Consider the following 24,663-nt stretch of genomic DNA (forward strand, 5'->3'; position numbering starts at 1 on the left):
TTTTGCATGGATGGGGCCTTTGTCTTTTTTCTCTCCATATTTATTGCATATTAGACATAAGCACCTTGTCACTTGTGTCTCTGGAAATATTTGTGTATTTACTCATTCATGACACATCAGAGGATTGTTTGGCAGGTATTTCTTAAAACAATAGCAAGTACTGTATAAGACTACTTACACCAAATAAAACTTTTACAGATTTGATTGCATGTAATATAATGGTTTCTTATGCTGTGCCTCTATATGACATACAGTGACCAGGGTTTGTCTTTTCTGCCTGGATTCAGCTCCCTGAAGTGCGTTACTCCCCATAATTAAACTGTATGTTTCAGTAATCAGAGCTTGTAGTAGACGGATGCTGCATTTCTTCTCTCTGTATGAAAAGAAGCAAAGAACATTAATGTATTTTTGTCTTATTCTTTCAACCACGAGAGGGCGTCAGAATGCCATAATGGCCGTTTCTCAAAATGAAGCTAGCATCCTCCAGAGGTCGCATACTTCATAAAGAAGATCTTATTTCAGAATACTAACAGTTATAAATCTGACCATTATTCTTAGTTAAGCGTAAATTGTTGTAATATGCTTGTGACTCGCGAATGTAATGCTCGGTTAACTTAAGTAAACTACGCTTCATAACGTACTATATGCAGCCTGCGAATGAATCCGGAGGATTCAGCCTTCCATTTTAGAACGGCCCATGACTCTTGAATCACGTGATGATACGACATTTCCTGAACAAAAATAGACCATTTCGTCAGATGTAAACATACTGGTCCCGATACACTTCCTGTTTCTTTTCTTTTTTTAACTTTACACAAACATCACAAAAAAATACAACCAACATAGCATTTGACTGGATGAAAATGTTACATTAGCACCTTTAAGATGTATTTGTATATGTGAAATAAAATAAAAAACTAAAAAACAGGAAGTGCTTCTGGACTAGTGTTGTTTACATCTAGCGAAATGGTCTATAGCTATCCGCAGGAGATTTTCCCACAGAGTGTATCCATCCACTCTGACATTCATCAGATGGAAGCTATCTTACTCAGGGTCAAAAATGAACTTTTCTATATTTTCAATATTTGCCCCCTGGAACTGATTGTGTCAGGGACATTTTTTACATTTCGTGAGGGCAATGTTTATAATCACTGTATTATTAAAATCACCATACTAGGCCTATGTTGTCTTTAATTTCAAATGCTTAAATTTACACAATTACTTTAGTAAATATTTAAATATTTTAGGTGGTCAGTAACAATAGACTGTTTAACCCTATGGTACAGAGTTGCCATATGGCAACAATTGATTTCTATTTAGTTCCTTGTTATTCTGGGAAAACACACACACACACACACATGTTTGTTTTTGTGAATTGTGATCCATAGACCTCTATAGATTTTATACTGACCAAACGATATTGTCTATCCCCTAACCCAACCCTAACCCTAAACCTAGCCCTCACAGAAAACATGTTTGCATCGTTACACTTCCAGATAAACATCATTTACTATTTTGAATCATTTTTTAATCATTTTTTAACATTAACAAAATTTCAGGTTTTACTATCCTTGTGGGGACATTGTAGCAAACACAATGTAGCAAAAACAAGTACACACACACACACACACATATATATATATATACACACTTTTTCCCACTGTCACCCTCACATGGAGGACATCTGTTGAAGTGCTCCAGAAATTGCTCTGTTAACCTCATTTCTGAACATCTGTTCTCAGGGGAGATTTTTGCATCATCTCTGGTTAGTAAACTTGCAATATGACAATGCTGTACCACAGTAGAACTGAAGAAATGTTTTTCCCCGTTGGGACTTTTTATAAATAGTAACAACAACAATTTGATTGCAGTTATTTATTTATTTTAAGTGTTGAGTGTTAAGTATTGTTGTATAGTTGTATTTATGTATGAATAAGAAAATTATTTATATTTTTCAGAAAATGAATACAGCAATATTTTACGGAAAAGACAAACATGCCCAGGTACATGACGTTAGCCTAGTCCTAGTGCAAGTTACGAAATTATTCTTTTACTGTGTTGTTTATGATGCGGTAAATCGGGAGTGTGCGCACTTATCAACAGCTCAGATGTTTTCAGTGCTGACTAATTTAGACGCCTCTGATTGGCCAATGCATTCCTGAGTTCAACAGAAACGTGTTTGATCACAAAACAGTCCGTTAAAGCAACCTGATGCAATGTGAGCGAATATTAATGTAATTCCGCCAACTGACACTTTTCATTCATTTTCAGATTTAATTTTAATTGCGACAGCCGTTAATACATTGTTTAGTTGTGCAGGGGCATTTTTTGCCCATTTGTTTTCACTTCATGGAGCATTTTATTCAGTTTGGTGGCATTTTTGCCACAAGCCTTAGTTAATTTCTGACCCTGATCTCAATATATAGTGTTCATGACGCGTCATCAATCGGCCATATTGGCGGCACTGAATGTAAACAATGCCACTGAATGAAACTCGCATATTTTGCTAATTATTGTCGCTGAAAATGGTTGATTTTTGTCATGGTTTGTGCTGTACTAATCAGTCAGACCGGAAAAACATTTGGAGTACTATAGATAGGCAAAAGTTATAACAAATCAAGGAGAAGAGTGCAAAAAACTGTCTGAGAAACAAAAGGCGTTTGTGGTTGGCCAATCTAAACCAGGATTTCCAGGGCAAGAATCTTGACAACATTCATGTTTGTTCATATAATTTTCAGCCAGGTAGGTGAAATATTAGGCTAGTATCTTAATTAATACTGCCCGTACGTATCTTTACCACCTACTAACTTAAGTTTGTTGAAATATTGCGCCCTTTCTCTATATGGTTTAGCAGATTATTCCATGCTTTAGACAGCATAAATTAACAGAACAACACATTCAGTGGTACATTAACCATGCAATCCATGCTGCTGTTTACATCCAGGTATCACCGATATGGCTGCACATCCGGGTAACTGACCAAATCGTGGCATAAGTGCAAACCTTCTATATAATGCTAGCTACCTTTTGACAAACCACAAACTTGACAGATATACACAATGACTATTCTGACCTCCATCTGCATATGTATCCAGGTGAGGGACTGTGTGATACGTGTATAAACCCCAGGTTTGTTTTTCTCTGCACAGCCTTGTCCCCAGCTCGTGGCTCCCACCAATTTCCATGTGAATGAATCCTCACAAGCCAGTGGGCCACCACTGTCACCCTATTACCAACATGGACAAATAGGTGTGTTTTTTTCTGATATTGTACTTACTTTAAGCTGTAGTGTTAATGTTGACTTGCACAGTAATATTGCAAAGTTCAAAGGGATAGTTCACCCAAAAATAATTTTTTGGTCTTTAATTACTCACCCTTGTGTGGTTCCAAACCCGTAAGCCCTTCGTTCATCTTCACAAAACAAATGAAGGTATTTTAGATTAAATTTGAGAGCTTTCTGACCCTGCATAGACAGCAAGGGCATAGAAACGCAGTAAGGACATTTTTGTTTTCTTTGTGCACAAAAAATATTCTTGTAGTTTCGTAAAAAAATTAAGGTTGAACCACTGATGTCACATGGACCATTTTAACAATGTCTTTACATTTCTGTGCCTTGACCATGGAAGGAACCTTGCTGTCTATGAAGGGTCAGAAAGCTGTCTTAATAAATATCTTAATTTTTGTTCTGAAGATAAAGGTCTTATGGGTTTGGAACGACATGAGGATTCTCGTTTTTGGGTGAGCTATCCCTTTATTCAGAATTTGGTCATATTCTAATAATCAAAATGTATCCAGAATATAGACTTTAAATGGAATTTGATGTGCATGAAAATGTGGCTACATTGATAAAAATAAGTATATACCAATACATGGTGAGATGATATACCTGGCAGGAGTCTGTTCCCCCCTCCAAGTACCCTGCGCAGATCATGCCTGGTGATAAATAACCCTGGTAAACCTCCGGCTGACTGCAGGCCTTTGTAGAGATCAGTGGGACTCTTGCTGAGTGCAGCGATACACTCCCTTCACCTAATAGAACACAACTGTGGGTCATTGTACAAACTCAGAAGAATCAGTGTGTTCTTCGTTTTTTGGTGACTACACAGCATATTTTACTCTTCAGCAGAGGCGGCACAAGAACTGGAACAAAGTCTCATCTGTGGACTGTAGTTCATTGTTCTGCACCAAACAGAACTGAAATCTGTACAGCTGAATATCCTGACTCGGGTAAACATAACATCACTGGTTTCAATAATGCTGCCATCTGGACTTCCTGTTTTGTGTCAGTGTTTGACTAGCCAGATATCCGCTGCAGTTGTAGTATTTTGGGTTATTTCCTTTCAAACAGTCGCAAAATGTACAGTGCATCTGGAAAGTATTCACAGCGCTTCACTTCCACATTTTGTTATGTTACAGCCTTATTCCAAAATGGATTAAATTCATTATTTTCCTCAAAATTCTACAATACACCATAATGACAATGTCAAAGAGGTTTGTTTGAAATCTTTGCAAACGGATTAAAAATAAACAACAAAAGTATTCACAGCCTTTGCCGTGACACTCAAAATTGAGCTCAGGTGCATCCTGTTTCCTCTGATCATCCTTGAGATGTTTCTACAACTTGATTGGATCCACCTGTGGTAAATTCTGTTGACTGGCTATGATTTGGAAAGGCACACCAGTTCCCACAGTTAACAGCGCATGTCAAAGCACAAACCAAGCCATGAAGTCCAAGGATTTGTCTGTAGACCTCCAAGACAAGACTGTATTGAAATTTCTGCAGCATTGAAGGTCCCAATGAACACAGTGGCCTCCATCATCCATAAATGGAATGAATGGAGTGGAATGGAATCTGACTGATGGCGCGCCCACGTCCAGACGCCTTCCAGCTGCTCTGCTTAGACTGTGCTCTTTTTTAGTTTTTTACTTAGTTATTGTTTTGCTTCATGTTCCAAATTTAGTTGGTTTAATAGTTTATGATAGTAGAACACTTCTCAACGTCAGAAAGAACTTTGCACATGTTATTTCGGATACTTTTAAACCCGATCCGTCGTGGCCGACTGAGATACTGCACGGCTCGGATAACAACAGAGGGCGCTGGGGGACACGCGCTGGTGTCCGAAATAGGCTGAGACAGCAAGCACCACTGCCTAGCATCCTGTTGGCTAACGTACAGTCATTGGAGAACAAGCTGGACGACCTGAGGGCCAGAGTTACTTTCCAACGAGACGTGAGGGATTGTAACATTCTGTGCTTCACTGAAACATGGCTGACCCCCACTGTGCCGGACCGTGTCGTAACTCCGTCGGACTCATTCTTAGTGTTCCACATGGACAGGATGGCTGAGTCGAACAAAACCAAAGGAGGTGGAGTGTGTTTCATGGTCACTAGAAAGTGGTGTGATGCCAGGAGTGTTTCTACTGTCTCCAGCGGCTACTCGCCTCATCTGGAACACCTGAGTATTAAATGTCGCCCCTTTTACCTGCCCCGTGAGTTCACCTCGGTCATCACCACAGTGGTCTACATCCCACCCGACGCGGACACAGGTATATTTTTGACTGAACTACATGATGTGCTGAGTGCGTTTCAAAATAAAGACCCAAACACAGCCCTCATTGCGGTAGGAGATTTTAATAAAGCAAACCTCAGTGTTATGTGACCGACGAGGGGAGCTAGAACTTTGGATCATTGTTATGATAGATAGAACGCTGGTCTGCTCAATCAGAAGCTATGCTGCAGGACGCACTCGAAGACGTAGATTGGGATATGTTTCGGGCAAGTGCGAATGACGTCAACGAGTTTACGGATGTAGCAGTTAGCTTCGTTAGGCCCCGATCACACCGAACGCGTTTTTTAGTTCCGAAAACGCGAGGCGCACCACACTGCCTTTTTCTGGTGACTTTTAAAAAAAGAGCAGTGCGTTGCGTTTTTTTTATGTTGCTAGGCAACCATCAGATCAGCCGTCCTGTCAATCTAATCAAAGGATTTTAGCGCGAGCGCTCTAAAATCTTTGGTTTTTAGCTGTTAAGTAAACTGTCATATCAGCAAAAAAACTTAAAACATACAGCTCCAGGTAACTCGCGATAGACACCAAAAGTTTCTCCTCCATCACTGCAGTCTCCGGACTTTTTAAGCAACGGTAAAATTTTCGTCACCACAACAGAAGGCCCACCTCTCCATTCATTCGATTGGATAATGGAAAAAACCACGATGACGTCGGGTGCTTTTCCGCTCAGAGTTGCTTTTTTTTCAACTTCAGGCGCTCAGAGCGCTTAAAAAGCGAGGCGCCCGGGGCGCTTAAACAGCGTGCATAACGCTCACTGCCCATAGAAAACAATTCAAAAAAGGCGCCTCTCGCTGCAAAAATGCGTTCTGTCTGATCGGGGCCTTAGTATGCTAGCGGAGGAGATCATCCCTACAGTGAGAATCAGGACATTCCCGAATCAGAAGCCGTGGGTGGACAGATCGATCCGCGCTGCAACATACAACTCGGGTCTCGCAACCGGCGATATGAGCGCCTACAAAGCGGCGTCATACGGCATCCGGCGCGCAGGGAGAGACACCAAACGCCAGTATCGGGAGCGTCTGGAGTCTCACTTCCATCAGGGGGACACATGGAGCATGTGACAGGGTTTGCGCACCATTACGGACTACAAAACCAAGGACACCGAAATGATCAATGCCGACTCGAGTTATTCGCCCGTTTCGAGGTTAGCCAGATGGCTAGTGCTAATTACAGCCTGACAACGGAGGACGGTGACGTCATTAGCAAGGAACCACACGTTTAGCATAGCGGAGAAAGACGTTCGAGCGGCGCTGAAGAGAGTGAACACCAGGAAAGTGGCGGGACCAGACGGAATTACTGGCCGTCTGCTGCGCTGCTGTGCTGACCAGCTAGCAGGTGTGTTGACTTACATCTTCAACGAGTCCCTGGCAAAGTCCGGGGTTCCTAAGTGCTTCAAAAGATCCATCATCGTCCCCATCACCAAGAACAATAAGCCCTCATGCCTGAACGACTACCGGCCAGTCGCCCTGACTTCAGAAGTTATGAAGGTGTTTGAGAGACTGATGAAGAATATCATCACCTCCTTTATTCCAAACACTGCAGACCCGCTTCAGTTCGAATATCGACCTAATAGATCCACAGAGGATGCCATCTCCCACGTTCTGCACACCACTCTCAGTCATGTGGACATGAAACAAGGTAACTATGTTAGATTGCTGTTCGCAGATTACAGTTCAGCGTTCAATACAATAGTGCCAGGCAGACTGTACACTAAACTGAGGGACCTAGGACTAAACAGCTGTGTGTGTGCATGGGTGCTGGACTTCCTCACTGGTAGATCTCAGGTGGTGAGGGTGGGTAGGTGTGTCTCGGACAGCATCACCACTAATATTGGAGCACCACAGGGATGCGTACTCTCTCCACTGCTGTACTCCCTCTACACCTCTGACTGTGTGGCTACTCATAGCTCAAATACCATTGTGAAGTTTGCTGATGACACAGTGGTGTTGGGCTTCATCACCAACAATGATGAGTCGGCGTACATGGACGAGATGAAGAACCTGGCATCATGGTGACAGGACAACCACCTCCAGCTGAACGTCGACAAGACTAAGGAGCTGGTGGTGGACTTTAGAAGGAGACAGCAGCGAAGCCATGAGCCCCTCATCATCAACAGAGCTTTTCAATGGAGTGGAAAAGGTGTCGTCTTTTAAGTATCTCGGTGTCTACATCTCCTCTGATCTGACATGGACTGTTCACATCCAGGTCCAGTCTAAAAAGGCTAGGCAGCGCCTGTACCATCTTTGACAACTGAGGAAGTTCAGGGTCTCTCCAGTGATCCTCAGGACTTTCTATTCAGGCGCTGTGGAGAGCATCCTTACACAGAATATCACATCCTGGTATGGGAATAGCTGTGTTCAGGACCGAAAAGCTCTTCAGAGAGTGATCCGGGCGGCAGAATGCTGCTGCAGGTCTGTTCTCCCTTCCCTAGGACATCTACACCAGGAGATGTTGGTCCAGAGCAGTTCAGACATTAAAGGACTCATCCCACCCCAGTAATGGACTGTTTCAACTTTTGCAATCAGGCAGAAGGTTTCGTACCATTAGGGTTAAAACTGAGAGACTTAAAACTGAGCTTCTATCCTCAGGCTATCCGAGTCCTGAACCAGAACATGCCCCCACTTCCCTTCTATAGTAGTCCTGAATCTGAACATGCTCCATTTTCCTCCTCCATAGTAGTCCTGAATTAGAACATGTCTTACTTCCCTCATAGCATTACCGGATCATTATAAAAAAGGGACTCATATCATATTCATTTATATTTAAGAACTGTCATATTTCATATTATATCTGAACTATTGTATTTATTATACTGTACATTGTACTGTATACGTCACTACTATTGCTTATTACTTTAGTTATATGTTTACACTACTTTGCTCATATACTCTGTTTGCACTGCTCTGTGTTTACATTGCGGTGCTAATATGGCAAAATGCACTTTAAACATACCATTTTCACATTCAATTTGCATATTGTATACACTGCTGCTACACTATATAAATACATATTAAAAACCTTAAATCTTAAAATGTATTAGTTTATATTTTTATTTATAATTTGTGGTGCCTTTGTTTAAGTTATTATTTAAGATTGTGTTTAGGAAATTTTAGATTATGTTTAAAATTGAAATTTTAGATTGTGTTTAAAATTTAAAATTGTACTATATTTAGATTTAGATTTACTTTATTTGTACTTATTTTCTTACTTATTCTATGTTTCAGGAAATTTTAGATTCTTATTTATAAATGATTTGGTTATAATTTTTGCACAGTCAGAGGAGCGGCTTAGGATACATTTTACTGCGTGTTGTACCTGTATGACTATGTATGTGACAAATAAAGTATCTTGAACCTTGAATCTTGAAATGGAAGAAGTTAGGAACTGTCAGGACTCTTCCTAGAGCTGGCCGCCCGCCCAAATAGAGTGATCGGGGAAGAAGGGCCTTAGTCAGGTAGGTGACCAAGAAACCGATGGTGATTCAGTACAGCGTACTTATTTGATTTAATCCATTTTGGAATATTTTTGAATATATTGAATATTTTCCAGATGCACTGTACATGCTAGTTGGATATTGGCTGTAGTCTTTGGTGCATTCAAGTACAACTTTTTGGCCCAAACACAAGCAACGAAAGGTGACAATATAGTTTGGTGTGTCATGGCCCTTAAATTCCCAGACTTACCCCCATCATCTGTGGCACCCCATCCTGAGATCCAGCATATTTTGCCATCCTCAAACTCCTCCCCAAAGTTCGGCAAACAAATAGGCTCTACAAAACCTGAAAAAAAAGGTGATAAGCCAATTGTCACAATGAATGCAAGACAAGGGCAAGGAGGGTGCAGGCTATTAATATAAGACTAAATGTCCATTTGTATAATTGCGTAAAAACTAGCTTGTGAAAGAAATGTCCCCCCATTTGGTTCTTCAGAAGAACCTCTTTCCATTTTTAAAAGTACTCCTTTTGCAAAAGGTACCATTGAAGTTGAGGGGCTGCACCAGTTTCATCAGAGCTATATCATGGTCCAAGCCCTTGGGTCTGTAGCGACTGTGGTAAACGATCTTCTCCACAGCGAGGGACTGGGCCGCATTAACCGGCTGATCAATCAAACCTACATAGGCCGTCCACAGAACAGGGTATGCAAACCTGCATAAAAAACAGCAGACTACGATCATTTCCATGTGGGTGTCTGAATATTTTTTTCATGAGGACATTATAAACTCACCCGTATACACAATGTGCAGCAGTCAGTATCCAGCGAGATGATATAATGGAGCCTCCACACAGGTGCTCATTCTGAAAGTGCAGGCTCACCTGCCAGGGGAACTGACCCTCAACCGACAGGTTACCGCCAACTATACGAGCACTGAACTTAGGTCTGGTGCCACAAGCTATGCAATGCAAATTATAGTTTAGAAAGTGGTCATCTTTTAAAGCAAATACATTTATGAAACAAGGGATAGTTCACTCAAAAATGAAAATTCTGTCATGAATTACTCAACCTTACGTCGTTCCAAACCTTTAAGTGCTTTATTCATCTTCGAAACACAAATGATATTTTTGATGAAAGCAAGAGCTTTCTGACCCTGCATAGACAGCAACGCAACTACCACGTTCAACGCCCAGAAAGGTAGTAAGGACATTGTTACAACAGTCCATGTGACATCAGTGGTTCAACCTTAAAGGGGTGCTATTATGCTTTTTCACTTTTTGAATTTTAGTCGGTGTGTGGTGTGTATGTTTGGACATAAAAAAAAGATCTGCAAAGTTACAAATCTCAAAGTCTACTCCAAAGAGAAATATATAATAATTAGTCTTTAAAAAAATCCCTTTTCAAGAACTACAACGAATGGCTCCTTTGGACTACAGTGTTTGTTTTCCGGATGTTATGATGTCACAACACGGCCCATTAGAATATCCTTAAAATAAATCCCGCCTACTACTGTAGCGTATTAGCAATCGGTGCATTTTTGTAAGTAAAAGATCCTTATTTAAAATGTAAGAATCCCTTTAATCTAGCTTGCGCTAACAGTTGTACACAGAACCTGCTTTGGCAAGGGGCGTGGCAGTACTGAAACACCGTCTAAGCTGTTTGCCAATCACAATGCAGTGGGACAGCTAACCAATTACATTACATTTCGTTTTTCAGAAGGCGGGCCTTCATTAAACCTTTGGGTGAACTATTCCTTTAAAGGTATGGAAGCTTATTTCCGCCACAGAATAAATAAAAGGTAATTGTGACTTTTTTCCTCACAAATCTATCTTTTTTTCTTCCTATTTTCTTCCTGTGATTTCTCACAATATTGGGTACTGAGAAAAAAAGTCATCATTGTAATTATGTAATTATTGAGATATAAACTTAAACTCGCTACATTTAAACCTCACAATAGCGATATATAAACTCACAGTTCTGAGAAAAAAAGTCTGAATTGTGAGATATAAAGTTTTTCGAGCAATTGCAAGGAAGTAAGTCAGGATTGAAGAATAAATCAAGAAATATACATTTCTTATATTTTTAACTTTGAACTCTATACTGACACCTATTGGCCTGGATGTATGTTTTTTTTTTATATATATACCATGAAACCACTCCATACCAAAGCTCTTTGTTTAGATTTTATTTTGCTCTTTGGCAATAGTCTCTATTTTGGAAAGATGCTGAGTCATGTGAATGGAACTAGTAAACATTATTTTTAATGCTATTATTATGACTACACACCTGGTGATGTGACCTCAACATGGTGACGCCTACATGAGGGCGATGAGTCTCTCTCATGTAAGTCAGCTGAAAAATACTTTTGATGTTGCTTACCTATGCACTTAAGTGTTGTTATCATCCCCAGACTGCACTGAGTTTTACTAGGGAGAGATAAGACAACAAAATTATACAGATGGTTAAGAAATGGTATGCCAATAATGGGGTTAATTCATCCAAAACCACTTCTGCCTTAAGAAAAAAGAAGACAGGCCTATTTTTGAACAAGATATAAAAAGCTTCAGTGCTGGGCGAGACATGTGACTAAGTGACCTTTTTTTGTGTTCAGTGGAAAAAAAAATCATAAGGGTTTGTATTATTGAAGGCGAGTAAATGATGACAAAAGTGGAACAGTTTATGCATGCTGAGTAAATCTACAAAATATTCATTATATTTGACTTTAAGATTTTGTGGGATACTAATCTCCTATGCTTGACTAAAATGAAAAGCGTAGCAGCTGTGAAAGAGTTACTGTACATTTAAAGAGGTTGAAAGGCAGGCAAAGTGCTTGAAGCCTGTTGGCTACAGAACAAAGTAATGCAAAAATCTTCTAAAGGCAGTGTTGGGCAGTAGCGTCGCTACAAGTAGTGACGCTACTAGCTTAACTACATTTCTCAGTAGCGTGGTGGTAGCGTCGCTTTTTTTTTTTTTGAATCAAATAGCTTTTCAGTAGCTAAGCTCTTATTTTGATCAAGTAGCGCGGTAGCGTCAACAAAAGCTAAAAGCTATATATTTTTCTATACTTTAAGCTCAAATCGGAAATATAACTGCTACGGATCACTGATCCTGGGTCAGTAAGCGACGTCACCGCCACTAAACCTCGTGACGCCATTGGCTCATTAAACTGTCAGTCAAACCGTATTAATCCTCCCGCCTCTCTCGTGAATGAAGTGCGGCGCGCAGTTTGAAGCATCTCAGCGTGTTTGCAGACTTGAGGTAAATAAAGAAGTGTTGACTGAAAAAGTACATGTTTTCTGTATTTATAATACAGCACTGTATTTATAAAGGCTAATGTTTTTTTTTGCATTCGAGGAGATGAGAAAAGTGTGTCTTAGTCTAGCATTTGTTGTCGAGACAACCAAATTGCTTATGTGAAGCGCTGAATCTTTATATTTTAGCTAAATGTCAGAAAGAAACTGAGCGCCCACGTAGCAACAGAAAACTGTATAATCTGCAATGCAAACGCGTGAATGCAATGCACGTACTGCCTCTACTGTAGCGGTATTGAGAAAAAAACTTAGTACTTGAACTAGTGGTGGGCGCCTTGATTTTAGTCTTTGAAGCAGGCTAGTGCTCTGGGAAGATCTCAAACTCACAAGAACGAGATGGGGAGTGGGTGGGTGTGGGTTGTCAAATTCATGGCGAAAGGCAAAATGTTTCGGTTCGTTCTTAGCAAAAAACAAACAAACAAACAAACAAAAAAAAAAAAAAACAAAAAACAAAACAAAACAAAACAAAAAAAAAACGATCAGGTTCCATAGCGAAATAAGAATTAAACAGTGTTCTAGTCTAAACGAATTATAATAATCTTTGCTAATATTCTTGACACTTCAAACTACAAATTTAAATAGTGTGTGTTACGTGCAGTTCAGCGTGAACACCGGTCCCGTGGCACATTTTTGCTCATCATGATATTTTCCGTCGACGTGCATGAAGTACAAAGCTTACCCAATGCATAATATTTTAGCTTCAAATACATTGCAGATATGGAAACATTTGTATTTGTGGCGAGAGAGGTAGTCTACATAAGCCCAACTTTACTTTCAGTTTCGCTTTAAATTTGTTTTGGATTGTTTAGGCAAATTTATTTATTTATTTATTTTTTCATCCTCGTTCGGTTCTGAATACGGTTAAAGTTAAAGGATTTGTTGTGGAGTGAGGGAACATTATAACATTACGCTGTAGGCCTGTTCATTTCAGAATATAATAAAATGTGACTTTTAGGCCTAGCCGCCGTGACCTGTCGGGTTTAATTTTTCCTCTCAAAGACGTACAATTTATGTTAGCATGTTTTTAAAAAAAAACTTCGGCAAACGAAAATAGCCGCTTGATTCGGTTAAATATTCTTACTGTCAGTTAACAAATTTACAATAGAATTTAGCTTTGCTTCCCAGATAGTAACAGGGTCTGGGCCAAATCTGGCTTACATTTGGCACTTGTTTTGTATTCACAGTCTTGTATTCATGAAATCAATTACTATCTTTAAAAATGGCAGTAAATTAAAGTGCTGTTTTTGTGCGGTCTGTCATATTTCAGTAGCTATATACAGCAAAACTACAGCACTTCCATTAGGCTATTTTTTTACGAAGCTGTCAACACTGTAAACTCTGATGGCATGCAATCAGTTGACAAACACCCATTCATATATAGACTATGTTATTCAATTATATGTATAAATTATTTTATTTAAAAATTTCGTGTTTTCCCTGTTTTATTCATTCAACATTCTGAAACAGGTGCCATTGTTTTAAAAAAAATGTTTTTCAAGAAAGAATTTAACCCCCCCTAACCCCCCAAAATATGAGATAAACCCAGCTCTGTACATTATACTGATTTTTGTTGCCAAATTGGTTTGGAAGAGTGGTTGAATAAACAATTAAACTGGACTTTTATGCCTGTATGACTGACAGTTTAATTGATCACTGAGAGAGCATTGACTTGGTATGATGTTGGTTCAACAGAAAAATGAAAATGTAAAAAATAGCTTAGATGTAGTAAACTACTTTTGCCATGTTGCTGTAGCTTAGCTTGCTACATTACCCAAGGCTGTAGCTTTAGTGTAGTTAAGCTTCATTTAATGAAGAGTAACTGTTAGCTTAGCTCACTACATTTTCCAAGTAGCTTGCCCAACACTGTCTAAAGGATGCACGGTGTTCTAGGCAACTACTGTGAGCAGTTGGCACTCCAGGTCTAAAATATTATAAAAGCAATATTACATGTCGCCAAAATAATAAGGGGTAATTCTAAAGGGTGTACTCTGTGTGAAAAATACCAAGAATGGCTTGTTCACATGATAAAATTTAACAATGAAAGCATTAGGTTCAGGTTTCATTCCTGAGGGTGAGACATTTTATAGTGCTTGCAAGGGAACAAAAAACGAGTTGCTGATGAGTACAGGTTTTAGTTCTGTGCAAGTAAAATCAGATAAGAGCTGCTTTGTAGTTGTTATTTTGCTTTCGGTCAGCATATAAGAATCAATGAAGTTCAGCATAAGGAGCGGCTAGTTGGACTGATTACAAGACAGTTTGATGTCATATCCCTGTTGAAAAATCCAGCATATGCTGGTAGGGTATGTTTTGAAGCATGGCTGCTGGTTTGAGCTGGTTTAAGCTGGTCCTTAACTGGTTTAAGATGGTTCTTAGCTGGTCATGTACTGGTCCTAAGCTAGCTCCTGCTCAGGACCAGCACATGACTATCTTAAACCAGCTCAAACCAGCAGCTATGCTTCAAAACATACCTAACCAGCATATGCTGGATTCTTCAAAAGGGTGGTGTCAGTTACATTTAGAATATTGGACATTGTATTACCATAAAGCCTCATTCATACCAAGAACATTATCTATAAAGAAACAAAAACTATATTATTGTCCACACTAAGGAACGTTGACGACAACGTTCTTGTTGGAGTGTGTATCTGAAAAGTCTCCTGTTTGATGTGGTCGTAAGGACTTTCTGCAACTAAATAAATGCGCTAATTGTCAAGAAAAAAAGAGAAAATAGCAGCAGTTGTGGCCAACCCTAGCCCCACCGAAGCGTTAAAGGAGAAGTCCACTTCCAAAACAAAGATTCACATATAATGTACTCATCCCTTGTCATCCACGATGTTCATGTCTTTCTTTCTCTAGTCATAATGAAATTGTTTTTTGAGGAAAATATTTCCGCATTTTTCTCCATATAATGGACTGCTATGGTGCCCCTATTTTGAACTTCCAAAATACAATTTAAATGCGGCTTCAAACAATACCCAATGTGGTTGTAACCCTGGTGAAAAAAACAGCATATGCTGGTAGGTATGCTTTAATGCTGGTTTAAGCTGGTCCTTAGCTGGTTTATGCTGGTACTTTGCTGGTTTATTCTGGTCCTTGACCAGCATCATGACCAGCATAAACCAGCAATGGACCAGCATAAACCAGCTAAGGACCAGCTTAAACCAGCATCAAACCAGCATATGCTGTTTCACCAGGGAAACGATCCCAGCTGAGGAAGAAGGGCCTTGTCTAGCGAAACGATTGGTTGTTTCCATTAAAAGAATACAAATGAAATACTTTTTAATCTTGAACGCTCGTCTTGCCTTGCTCTCCCTGAACTCTGTGTATTCTTGCTCAAGACAGTTAGGGTATATCGAAAAACTCCAATTGTATTTTCTCCCTCAACTTCAAAAATCATTTTAAAATCATCCTACATCACCGCAGAAGTACCAACCCAGTCTTTGCAAAGTGAACATGCAAAGAAGATCAAACACCCTTAACAAAAAAGGTAAAACAGCGATATAGTACGATTTTGAAGTTGAGGGAGAACATGAGATGGGAGTTTTTCGACATACTCTAACTGTCATGAACCGGGACAAAAACAGTCCAGGCAGAGTACGACAAGATGAGTGTTTGAGATTAAAAAGTATATAAACTGTATTATTTTTATGAAAATAACCAATCATTACGCTAGATAAGACCCTTCTTTCTCGGCTGGGATCGTTAGCCGCATTTGGGATCATTTGAAGCCACATTTGAAGCTGCATTTTGGAAGTTCAAAATCAGGGCACCATATCAGTCAATGATATGGAGCAAAATCCTGAAATGTTTTCCTCAAACAACATAATTTCTTTACGACTGAAGAAAGAAAGACATAAACATCTTGGATGACAATGGGGTGAGTACATTATATGTGAATCTTTCTTTTGGAAGTGGACTTCTCCTTTAACGCTTCGGTGGGGCTAGGGTTGGCTGCCCCACTCACTCCTTTAACTGCATTAAAAATTTGTAATGCAGTTAAACTAAAAAAAAAAGAATAGCCTGCGTTAACACACTAATTTTGACAGCACTACTTTATAGTTATTTGCTACCTACAGACCTTTAGACTGACGGAACCTTGGCCTCTTTGAATGGCCAAGGACCTCCCAAGAGGCCGAATGACTTACAGGTAAAGCAACCAATCATGTTTAGTTTTGTGCGGTGTCATGTTTAAGGGTGTGTAAATGTCCACACAATAACAGATCGGTTTGGAAAACTCTTGGACATATTTTATGTCGCAAATGCCGCAAATTTTACATATTTTAGTCTTTTGAAAATCCAGCATTTAGTTGATTCTGATAGATGCTCATTTCCTCTTCCATGAGGGGGTTTTGTGTCATGGCATCATTGTTTCCAGGCAAACATTAAAGAATACGATGCACATGTCTCCCGGGAATACTGTAAAATTCAACCAATCAGATGATGACTTTGAAACTTCTGAAGTGTTTCCAGTTTTATGTGCCATATGCATCAGACGTTCATCCAATGATCCATGGGCGTGAGTCTGACTAAGCTTTTGCAGGTGAAATAAATTTCAATGGGAATTCAAGCAATCAGGAACAATGCATAATCACAAAAGATTTGACCAAGCAGATTTCACATCAGGTTCAAGTTGGTCACATGAATTCTATGCATTGATCAACAGCTTTGTTTGAATGTGACTCATGAGACAGCTGTACTTTATACTTCACTACACTATCCACCTTATTCGTAAAGGGGTTATCGGATGCAAAGTTCACTTTTACATGTTGTTTGAACATTAATGTGTGTTGGCAGTGTATGTACAAATCTACCCTATAATGCTAAAAATCCATGCAGTGATTTTTAATTAATCTGTAAAAATAATATCCCCTTTTTCAAATCTAGCCATTCTCAGATGCCTGGCATCACACCGGCAGAGGCCGCTCCCACAATAGTTGAATAACACGAGTGTCTTACCTCAGACCTGCCCGATGCCGGAGCAGGGATGTAAGTTAGACAAGAATATCTCAGATTGTGTTCCTGGATATAATGATGAACATAGTGGTCTTCATTTACTCCCGACATCTGAGCCACTGAAGATGCAGTGGATTATGTTTGTTTATGAATGGAATGTGCCTCCCAATCTACATATATCCATCTATGTTCGTGTGAATTGTTTGTGATCCAGCTTCACTTAGAAATGAGTATGAGGGTTTTTTTTATGAATCTTTGCGATCGACTTTCCTAATAACATGCTAATGGTAGCTCTGATAATTTTACTATTCACTGCACTTTTGCACTACTTATTTATCCAAAGCAGCTAATGAATATGCACTGAAACATAAGAACTGACAATGGACAATAGACAATAGACTGTGGCTGCATCTGAAATAGCATACTTCCCTACTATATAGTACAGGGTTCCTCATATCTTGCCCTTGAGTGTCAGTGCACAGTTTAGCTCCAACCCAGATCAAACTCACCTACCTGTGATTTTTTTTAATGATTCTGACGACATTGCAAGCATGTTCAGACGTGTTTAATTAGGGTTAGAGCGAAACTCTGCAGGAAAGTGGATCTCATGGGACAGATTTGAGGATTCAGTACAGTAGGTGAAAAACAATATGTGATTAAAGCTACCTGATCTCATGACAAAAACATACCCGTGGGAAGTTTTTCTCAAGACATGAAATATGTACCAATATGTGCATATCACTGCAGTTTACAACAGAAATGAACACTAGATGAAATAAAACAGTTAGCATTTATAATCGTAAACACTCTTTTAGTGCCACTGAGTGAACATCACAAAACGTACATTGCAAAAAAGTTCCTACAGGTACATTTTTGTCATGAGATCAGTTTGGATTTAAAAAGTATGTTACAACTCACAGTAATCATAAAAGAGTAGGCAAAAAGTACCCCTATGACCTGCTACTTCCAGCATGATTCTGAAGTGTACATTCAGTGGACACTTTACTATCCCATGAGGTCATGAGAGAGGATTTGGCAGTGACAAGATGCAACTGATGCTGGTAGATTATGTGACAATAAGAACATGGCAAAATGCAGTACAACCTGATTACATTCATACTACACACGAACATTCAATACTAAACGTATTGTTTTTTGTGGTTGTAAAGTAATTACTTATTCAAAAAAATACCTACTCTGACACAGCCTAGGTGACCGCTCCTTAAGTCAAGGGTGTTCACTCCTGTTCTTGGAGAGCTACATTCCTGTTAAATTTAGCCCCAACCCTGACCAAACACACCTGAACCAGCTAATTTAGATCTCCAGGAACACTTGATAATTAAACAGGTGTTTTGAAGCAGGGTTGGAACTGAACTTTGATCTTTGTTGCTTGAAAGTGATCTGTACAAGAGGAAAGGTGAAACTATCTACAAAGTTCGGGACATTTTTTTTTTGAATATTGCTGCTTTGCAAACACTGGAGTTATGAAGGGACTTTGTTTTACCTGAAACTGGATATGTTGTGTATCTTGATGGCCTGCTGGACATTTGTGTGGTTCATACTTATTGACACCAGGTTACTTTGGAAGGCCTGCTCAACAGACGACAGTGGAAGAGCTTTTGATTCCACATATCTAACAGAAAGAGGGAAGAAAAGTAGTTTAAAACTTGATGTTATGGTATCAGCAGTGGCATACTGGTAATGTGTCAAATGTCCATGTGTCCCAAACCCTTTATCGGATGTCTGTGTCATTTTTAGAAAGTTTTTAAAGGATAAACTTCACAAAGTCTCATCTGAAAGCTTAAATAGTGTAAATGTTTGAAGTTTGACTGGTCCGTGTCGAATCTTAGTCTTAAATCTAGAAAGACCTACAGTCAGAATGGGTTTAGGGATTTCTATAGGTGGTGATACCCATAAAAGTGCTATACCTAACAAGTCAGCACAAGCTTTTTGTCATGATTTATCTACAAAACTCCTAAAAGAGGTGAGTCCACAACTAAAGATTAATGACATGTCAGCTATGATAATTCCACCACATAGAGAAAGGTGTCTAAACCTGCCCTGGTGGACCAAAGTCCTGCCCAACACACCTACCTGTCAAGTCCAAGACCGGACTGGACACATATGTAGAATAAGGGTGTGTGAAGGAGAGTCTTTCAAACAAAACCTGATAGCATTCAGTACCTCAAATATCCAAGCTGTTTGCAAGCAGCGAGGGAAAGGTCAGCGTCCCAGTTCTCAGCACAAACAGTTCTCCAGACGCCCTCAATGAGCACCTGAAGTACAGAGCTCTTCCCGCTCAGACGCACTGCACAGGCAGATGTAGAGCAACATTCAACAACAGCACTGAACATTAATGCTAATGTTAAGTGTGTTGATGCTCACCACAGCTGAGCTCATCTTCTCCGTGTTCACAGTCAAAATGCCCATCGCATTGTGCCGACATGCTGACACCCAGAGGAGCCGCATCGAAACTTTCCTGTGCAGCTTAATCCAACTAAAGTGGTAATATGAGAATTTAATACATGGTAAGTGGTAATTATAAACATTTACTACATTATATGCATTTATCTTTCATTGAAACATAACAGCAACACAATGCAAGGTAAATCCTTCCTTTCATCATTTCATTGCTTAGTGACTCGTGAATTAAATGACTATTTTATAACAGCCAAACAGCACCACTTTAAGGCTATGTAGTAAGATGATACCATAAAGGTTGTGGCCCGTGGAACCTGAGTGGGAGACATCTTATGAAGGTTTGTAGATCCTGGGTTGTGCAATCTAATCCAGTCTAATCTATTAATTATTCAGTGCAGTTGTGTTGGATCATCTTTGCTAAGAGTGTATGAGTAGTCCCTAAATACACGTACTCACCGCCCAATCCAATTCCAAGTACAATAATGAGAGTGAGCATGATGCAAGCCCCGATCAGTATCTCCATCCTGCGTGCAAACAGTCTTCCCCGAAGTGTTTTCTCCTCAGCTGAAATAAACAATCAGGGTTGTTGTATTGCATAAATTTGGGTGAGTTTGGATTAAACCTTCTGACAGCATTTTTGAAGGATCCTCTAAAATTCAGAAGTTATGAATGCAATTATAAGCTACATAAACTGTGCTAATGTTGCTTTTTTATTATGTACAAGTCAATATCAAGAGAAAACTAGTGTACAACATGAAACTGAGTACACGTTTTGAAGATATGTATATTTACCTGCAACAAAGGGCTGGACTTTGGTAACTGGCATTGAAAGGCTGGGTTGGGCTGAGGGGGTTTCTGTTAGAGGGTCTTTGGTTGGTTTAATGGTGCTGTCATCTTGTGCAGGACTGGGACTGGCACTTGAACTGTCCAGTGGACTGGCCTTGAGCAGAGTTGGGGTGTCCACAGAAGGAATGTCCTCCTCAGTTACAGAAACGACCTCTATTTTCTGAGGATGTGTCTGATCAGTTGTTCCCTGTGTGATAGCATGAAGACCCAAAAGCAATCCAGCATTTTCCTAAGTATCATTTATACAGGTTTCCCTGCTGAAAAAAAAAAAACAAAAAAACTAAAACTAAAACTAGCCAAAGCTGGTTAGCTGGTTTAAGCTGGAAGTAGCCGGTTTTAGGTGGTCTCCCAGCCTGGCCATGCTGGTTCTAGCTGAATGGCCAGCCAGCCTGATCTCACGGCAATTTGTACATACTTTATGAGGTGGCTAATGCGTACAAATTAGTGTGACCTCACTACGAATTGATATGTTTTTGACTAAATCGTATGTATTTTTCAAGTTCCCAATTCGTATGAATTCGTACGAATGCCCTGTACCTAACCCCTAAACATACCTGTCACTGGGGTCTAGGCAAATCGTACAAATTCATACAAGTGAGGTTGTACGAAATCATTCGAATTAGCCACCTCGCATACAATCTGCCAAGAGATAACGTTTGGCCAGCTGGTCTCCCAGCCTGATCAGCTAAGACCAAGCTAAGTAGCTAAAGAAGTGGCCAGAAACCCTCTAAAACCAGTCTGCTGACCAGCAGACCTTACCTTAGGCTGGTTTTAGCCTTTTTTTCAGCAGGGCTTTTTTAGATGCTATTTCATTTAATTCTGCTGTGTAAAATGTCTGTAAAATAGTGCACAATGTACTGTATTAACATTAAGGAATTACACATATTTTGAAATTTTGAACTTTGCGCTGCGTTTTGAATGGTTAACGGTCATTTATTTATCTATGTATTATTTATTATTTTTCATTCATATTTTTTAACAGTGTACAGCAAACCACTGTTGTTTTATTATTTAAATACTATAATATTTATTTATATTTTTTAAATAGCTTTTATTTATTTTGGTTTGGTCATTTTGTTATGTGCCTTTGTCATTTTCTTTGTTTTTTTTGTTATTTATTTCTCTTTACTTTTTATTTCAGTTAAAGTTTTAGTAATGTTGGTACTTCAACTTAAATTAATTTTATTAAACTTAGTTGCCAAGACAACATTTCTAATTTGTTCTTGAGTTAAAATTTTAATTTTAAACTTTATTTCAATTATAGTAAATAGTATTAGTGGTTCTCAACGAGTACGTTGGAACATCAAAGAAAAATGTTAATGCTAATACTAAAATGCTAACTTTTAAAAGGGAGAAGAAAATGCTTTCCATATGTTTTGTTATTGATATCAACCGTTACAATATTTTGAAATAAATTCATCATAATTCAACAAATCAAAAATAAATTATTATAATCAAGGGTGAGATCTCAGAATAATACTACACTGTAAAAATTACATTTTACAAGAAAATACTATTGCAGTTTTACTTCAAAATGTCATGTTTAATGTGTTTATTACGGTTTCTTTGTAATTCTTCATGAAATTTATTAGCTGAGTGAATCCTACACCATTTTTTCTTTGTCCATGGCCGATAGGATGATTACAGCCGCACTGGCACGTGTAAACACAAATGAGTTGCTCTGTGGTCTTACCTGACCATCTGTTTGTGTTGTGTCTCTACAGGAAATAGATCCTCCATTGACATCAGCCCCAGCATCTACACCTGCTGTAGACTCAAGCTCCTCTGGATTAGCCATGACTTACTTCATACACTCATCTTAACAGCACTCAAACATATACAGTTGATTTCAGATTTGACTGGGGAAAGACAGCAGACAAAGTAGAAGAAATAAGGAGTAAGAAAGGTAGATTGTTATACATCACACTGTAATATTAGACTGAACAAACAACACACAAAAGTTCAACGTGTCTAATTTACCTAATAGAGTTATAAAGTCCATGTTGTCTGATTAGCTTGAAACTTTGTCTTTCTGTTGATCTGTTCATTTTGGTTCTCCTCTGGTCTTCTTAACTCTCACTATTACACAGTGAGACTCTTAGCGGTACAGAGGGACATCTGATCAGTGGAGTGCTGAGAAGTCATGTCATTGTGAGTGGATCAGATGGCCCAAGTCTCCCTCAACACAGCTCAGCTTACAGAGAGGCCTGTGGCCCCGATCAAATACAGAGGTGCACGGAGGGGCTTTAAAAATTAGGAGACCAATATGAAGATATTGAAAAGATTGACTTTATAATGATTTATTGTGCTGAGCTGAAAATTAACATGGAACCGGCCATGATTGTGACACTTTAGGGCCAAGACAAAGTCCAGGAAAAGCATACAGTAGGCTGGGAGGTGAACGAAAGATGGGGTTAGTCTGGTTTTATTTTCAGCATTTGTTTGTGGTTTGTTGTATTTGCATGAATACACAAATCTGAACACAATGCCAATAGACAAACTTTGAATGATGGCATAACAAAACCTTTTTTTTAACCTTAGCTAGTTTGAGTAATTGAAAATTTGATTTGATAATTGAGTTTGAATTTGAAGCTTGAAGGTTACATACACCTTGTGTCCTTTAAATGCTTTGGTAGTTTAAGGAGAGAAAGGATGAAGGTCTTTGTGATGTGAAGCAGGGCAGGTTGAAATCGGTGGGAGGGAAGCGAGGCGTGTGGAGAGCAACACCTGCGCAAACACACTGGACTCCAGACATGTGTGTCGGAGGTGTTTCTCATTATCACTGGCACCACTGTCCTCGGTCCTCTCCCACAGAGCAAACATAATATGGGGACGTTTATGCATCAACATTTTCAGCTGAACACAGAAAACCTTTTATGCATTTTGGCCATTCATTTACATGGCAATGGCAATTTTTTTGCAAGTTTTTTAATATTCTACTGTTTTTGAAAACGCAAATCTATAAAAACTGTTACATCACGCGCATGCATATTTATGTAGTATTTCTTTACAAAGTGACATCCCCAACATATGGTCTGGCATGCATAATTCAGTGTTTTTGGTATATTTTGCAGATCTGTGTGAACAGGATTGTTTTGACATTAGCCCCTTTCACACAGAAATCCCGGTAAATTGCTGTAAAATTACCAGTACAACTTTACTGGTAAATACACAAGGGTCATTCTATAATTGTGGGTACATCTCATGTCTGTGAAGTATGTTTTTAATGTATTTTCATCAATATAAATCCCTGATGCTTAATTTTCTAGTACACAATTATATTTTTTCCCAATCACACTACAATATGCTGAAAAAGCCATCTCTTTTGTTCAAAAAATGATGCAACCCTGGTATTCAGCTGTCTAATTTTGTAAAGTTGCTCATTCTACTCTGCATTTAAGCATGAAAATTACCTCAAATATAAATAAATTTCATAGTTTTGCCTTCAGTTAGATTAGGTTATCAAGACATTTGAATGTGCACTTCAAAAATAATAAGTGTTTATTGTGATATAACTTGTTTTATTTGTGTCTGAAAAAACATTGTCAACTAAGTTACCCACTAGAAAACCCCCCCTCGAAAAGGAATGGTTTGTCCCATTCTCGCATAATTTGCACAGTATGATGATATTTCCTCTAGAAGCACATGGTTTGTAATCATGCTGTGCCATACCAGGCTCAGGTGGAAACACAACTGGAACCGTACCTGACCGTTCTAAGAACCATTAGGCACGATAGTGGAAAAGTGGCTTAAGTTACCTGTTAACTGTGTTACCCATTAAAGGTAACAATGTGGACAGTAGCAAACATAGATGGCATTTTATGCACATATTCCTTCAGATCACCTTTATTTATATAGCACTTTATATAATATAGATTGTTTCAAAGCAGCTATGTAAGGTCATGTTTGGGTTTTTGGGAAACAGGAAAAGATTTTTCTTCACATTGTTAAATTCTAAATGTACCGCTAATTATAGAATGACCCACAAATATGCTGCTCACACAGACAAAGGCATTCCTGGCTTTTTACCAGTAAGAGAGGTAATTTCTGGTTGATGATGTCACAGAATTTACTGATATTTTGAAACTGATGTGTGAATGGTGCTTTACCGGTAATAAGATGCAATGTCATTAC

General features: G+C 39.0%; 1 protein-coding gene across 1 annotated transcript; it reads right to left on the minus strand.

Annotated features, from left to right (window-relative positions):
* Positions 1 to 36: 36 nt before the first annotated feature.
* Positions 37 to 23,260, minus strand: tmprss3a (transmembrane serine protease 3a). Its single transcript, XM_051119751.1, is given in 15 exon segments — positions 37 to 373; positions 3,074 to 3,226; positions 3,887 to 4,029; positions 9,250 to 9,345; positions 9,542 to 9,711; positions 9,791 to 9,956; positions 11,378 to 11,424; positions 18,767 to 18,895; positions 19,447 to 19,570; positions 19,648 to 19,715; positions 19,717 to 19,759; positions 20,140 to 20,247; positions 20,476 to 20,716; positions 22,223 to 22,388; positions 22,510 to 23,260. Coding segments are annotated over 14 exon segments (1,638 nt in total). The 5' UTR covers positions 22,328 to 22,388; positions 22,510 to 23,260; the 3' UTR covers positions 37 to 328.
* Between the last annotated feature and the right edge of the window lie 1,403 nt (positions 23,261 to 24,663).

Source organism: Labeo rohita, chromosome 9 (genome assembly GCF_022985175.1).
Source record: "Labeo rohita strain BAU-BD-2019 chromosome 9, IGBB_LRoh.1.0, whole genome shotgun sequence".
Classification (NCBI taxonomy): Eukaryota; Metazoa; Chordata; class Actinopteri; order Cypriniformes; family Cyprinidae; genus Labeo; species Labeo rohita.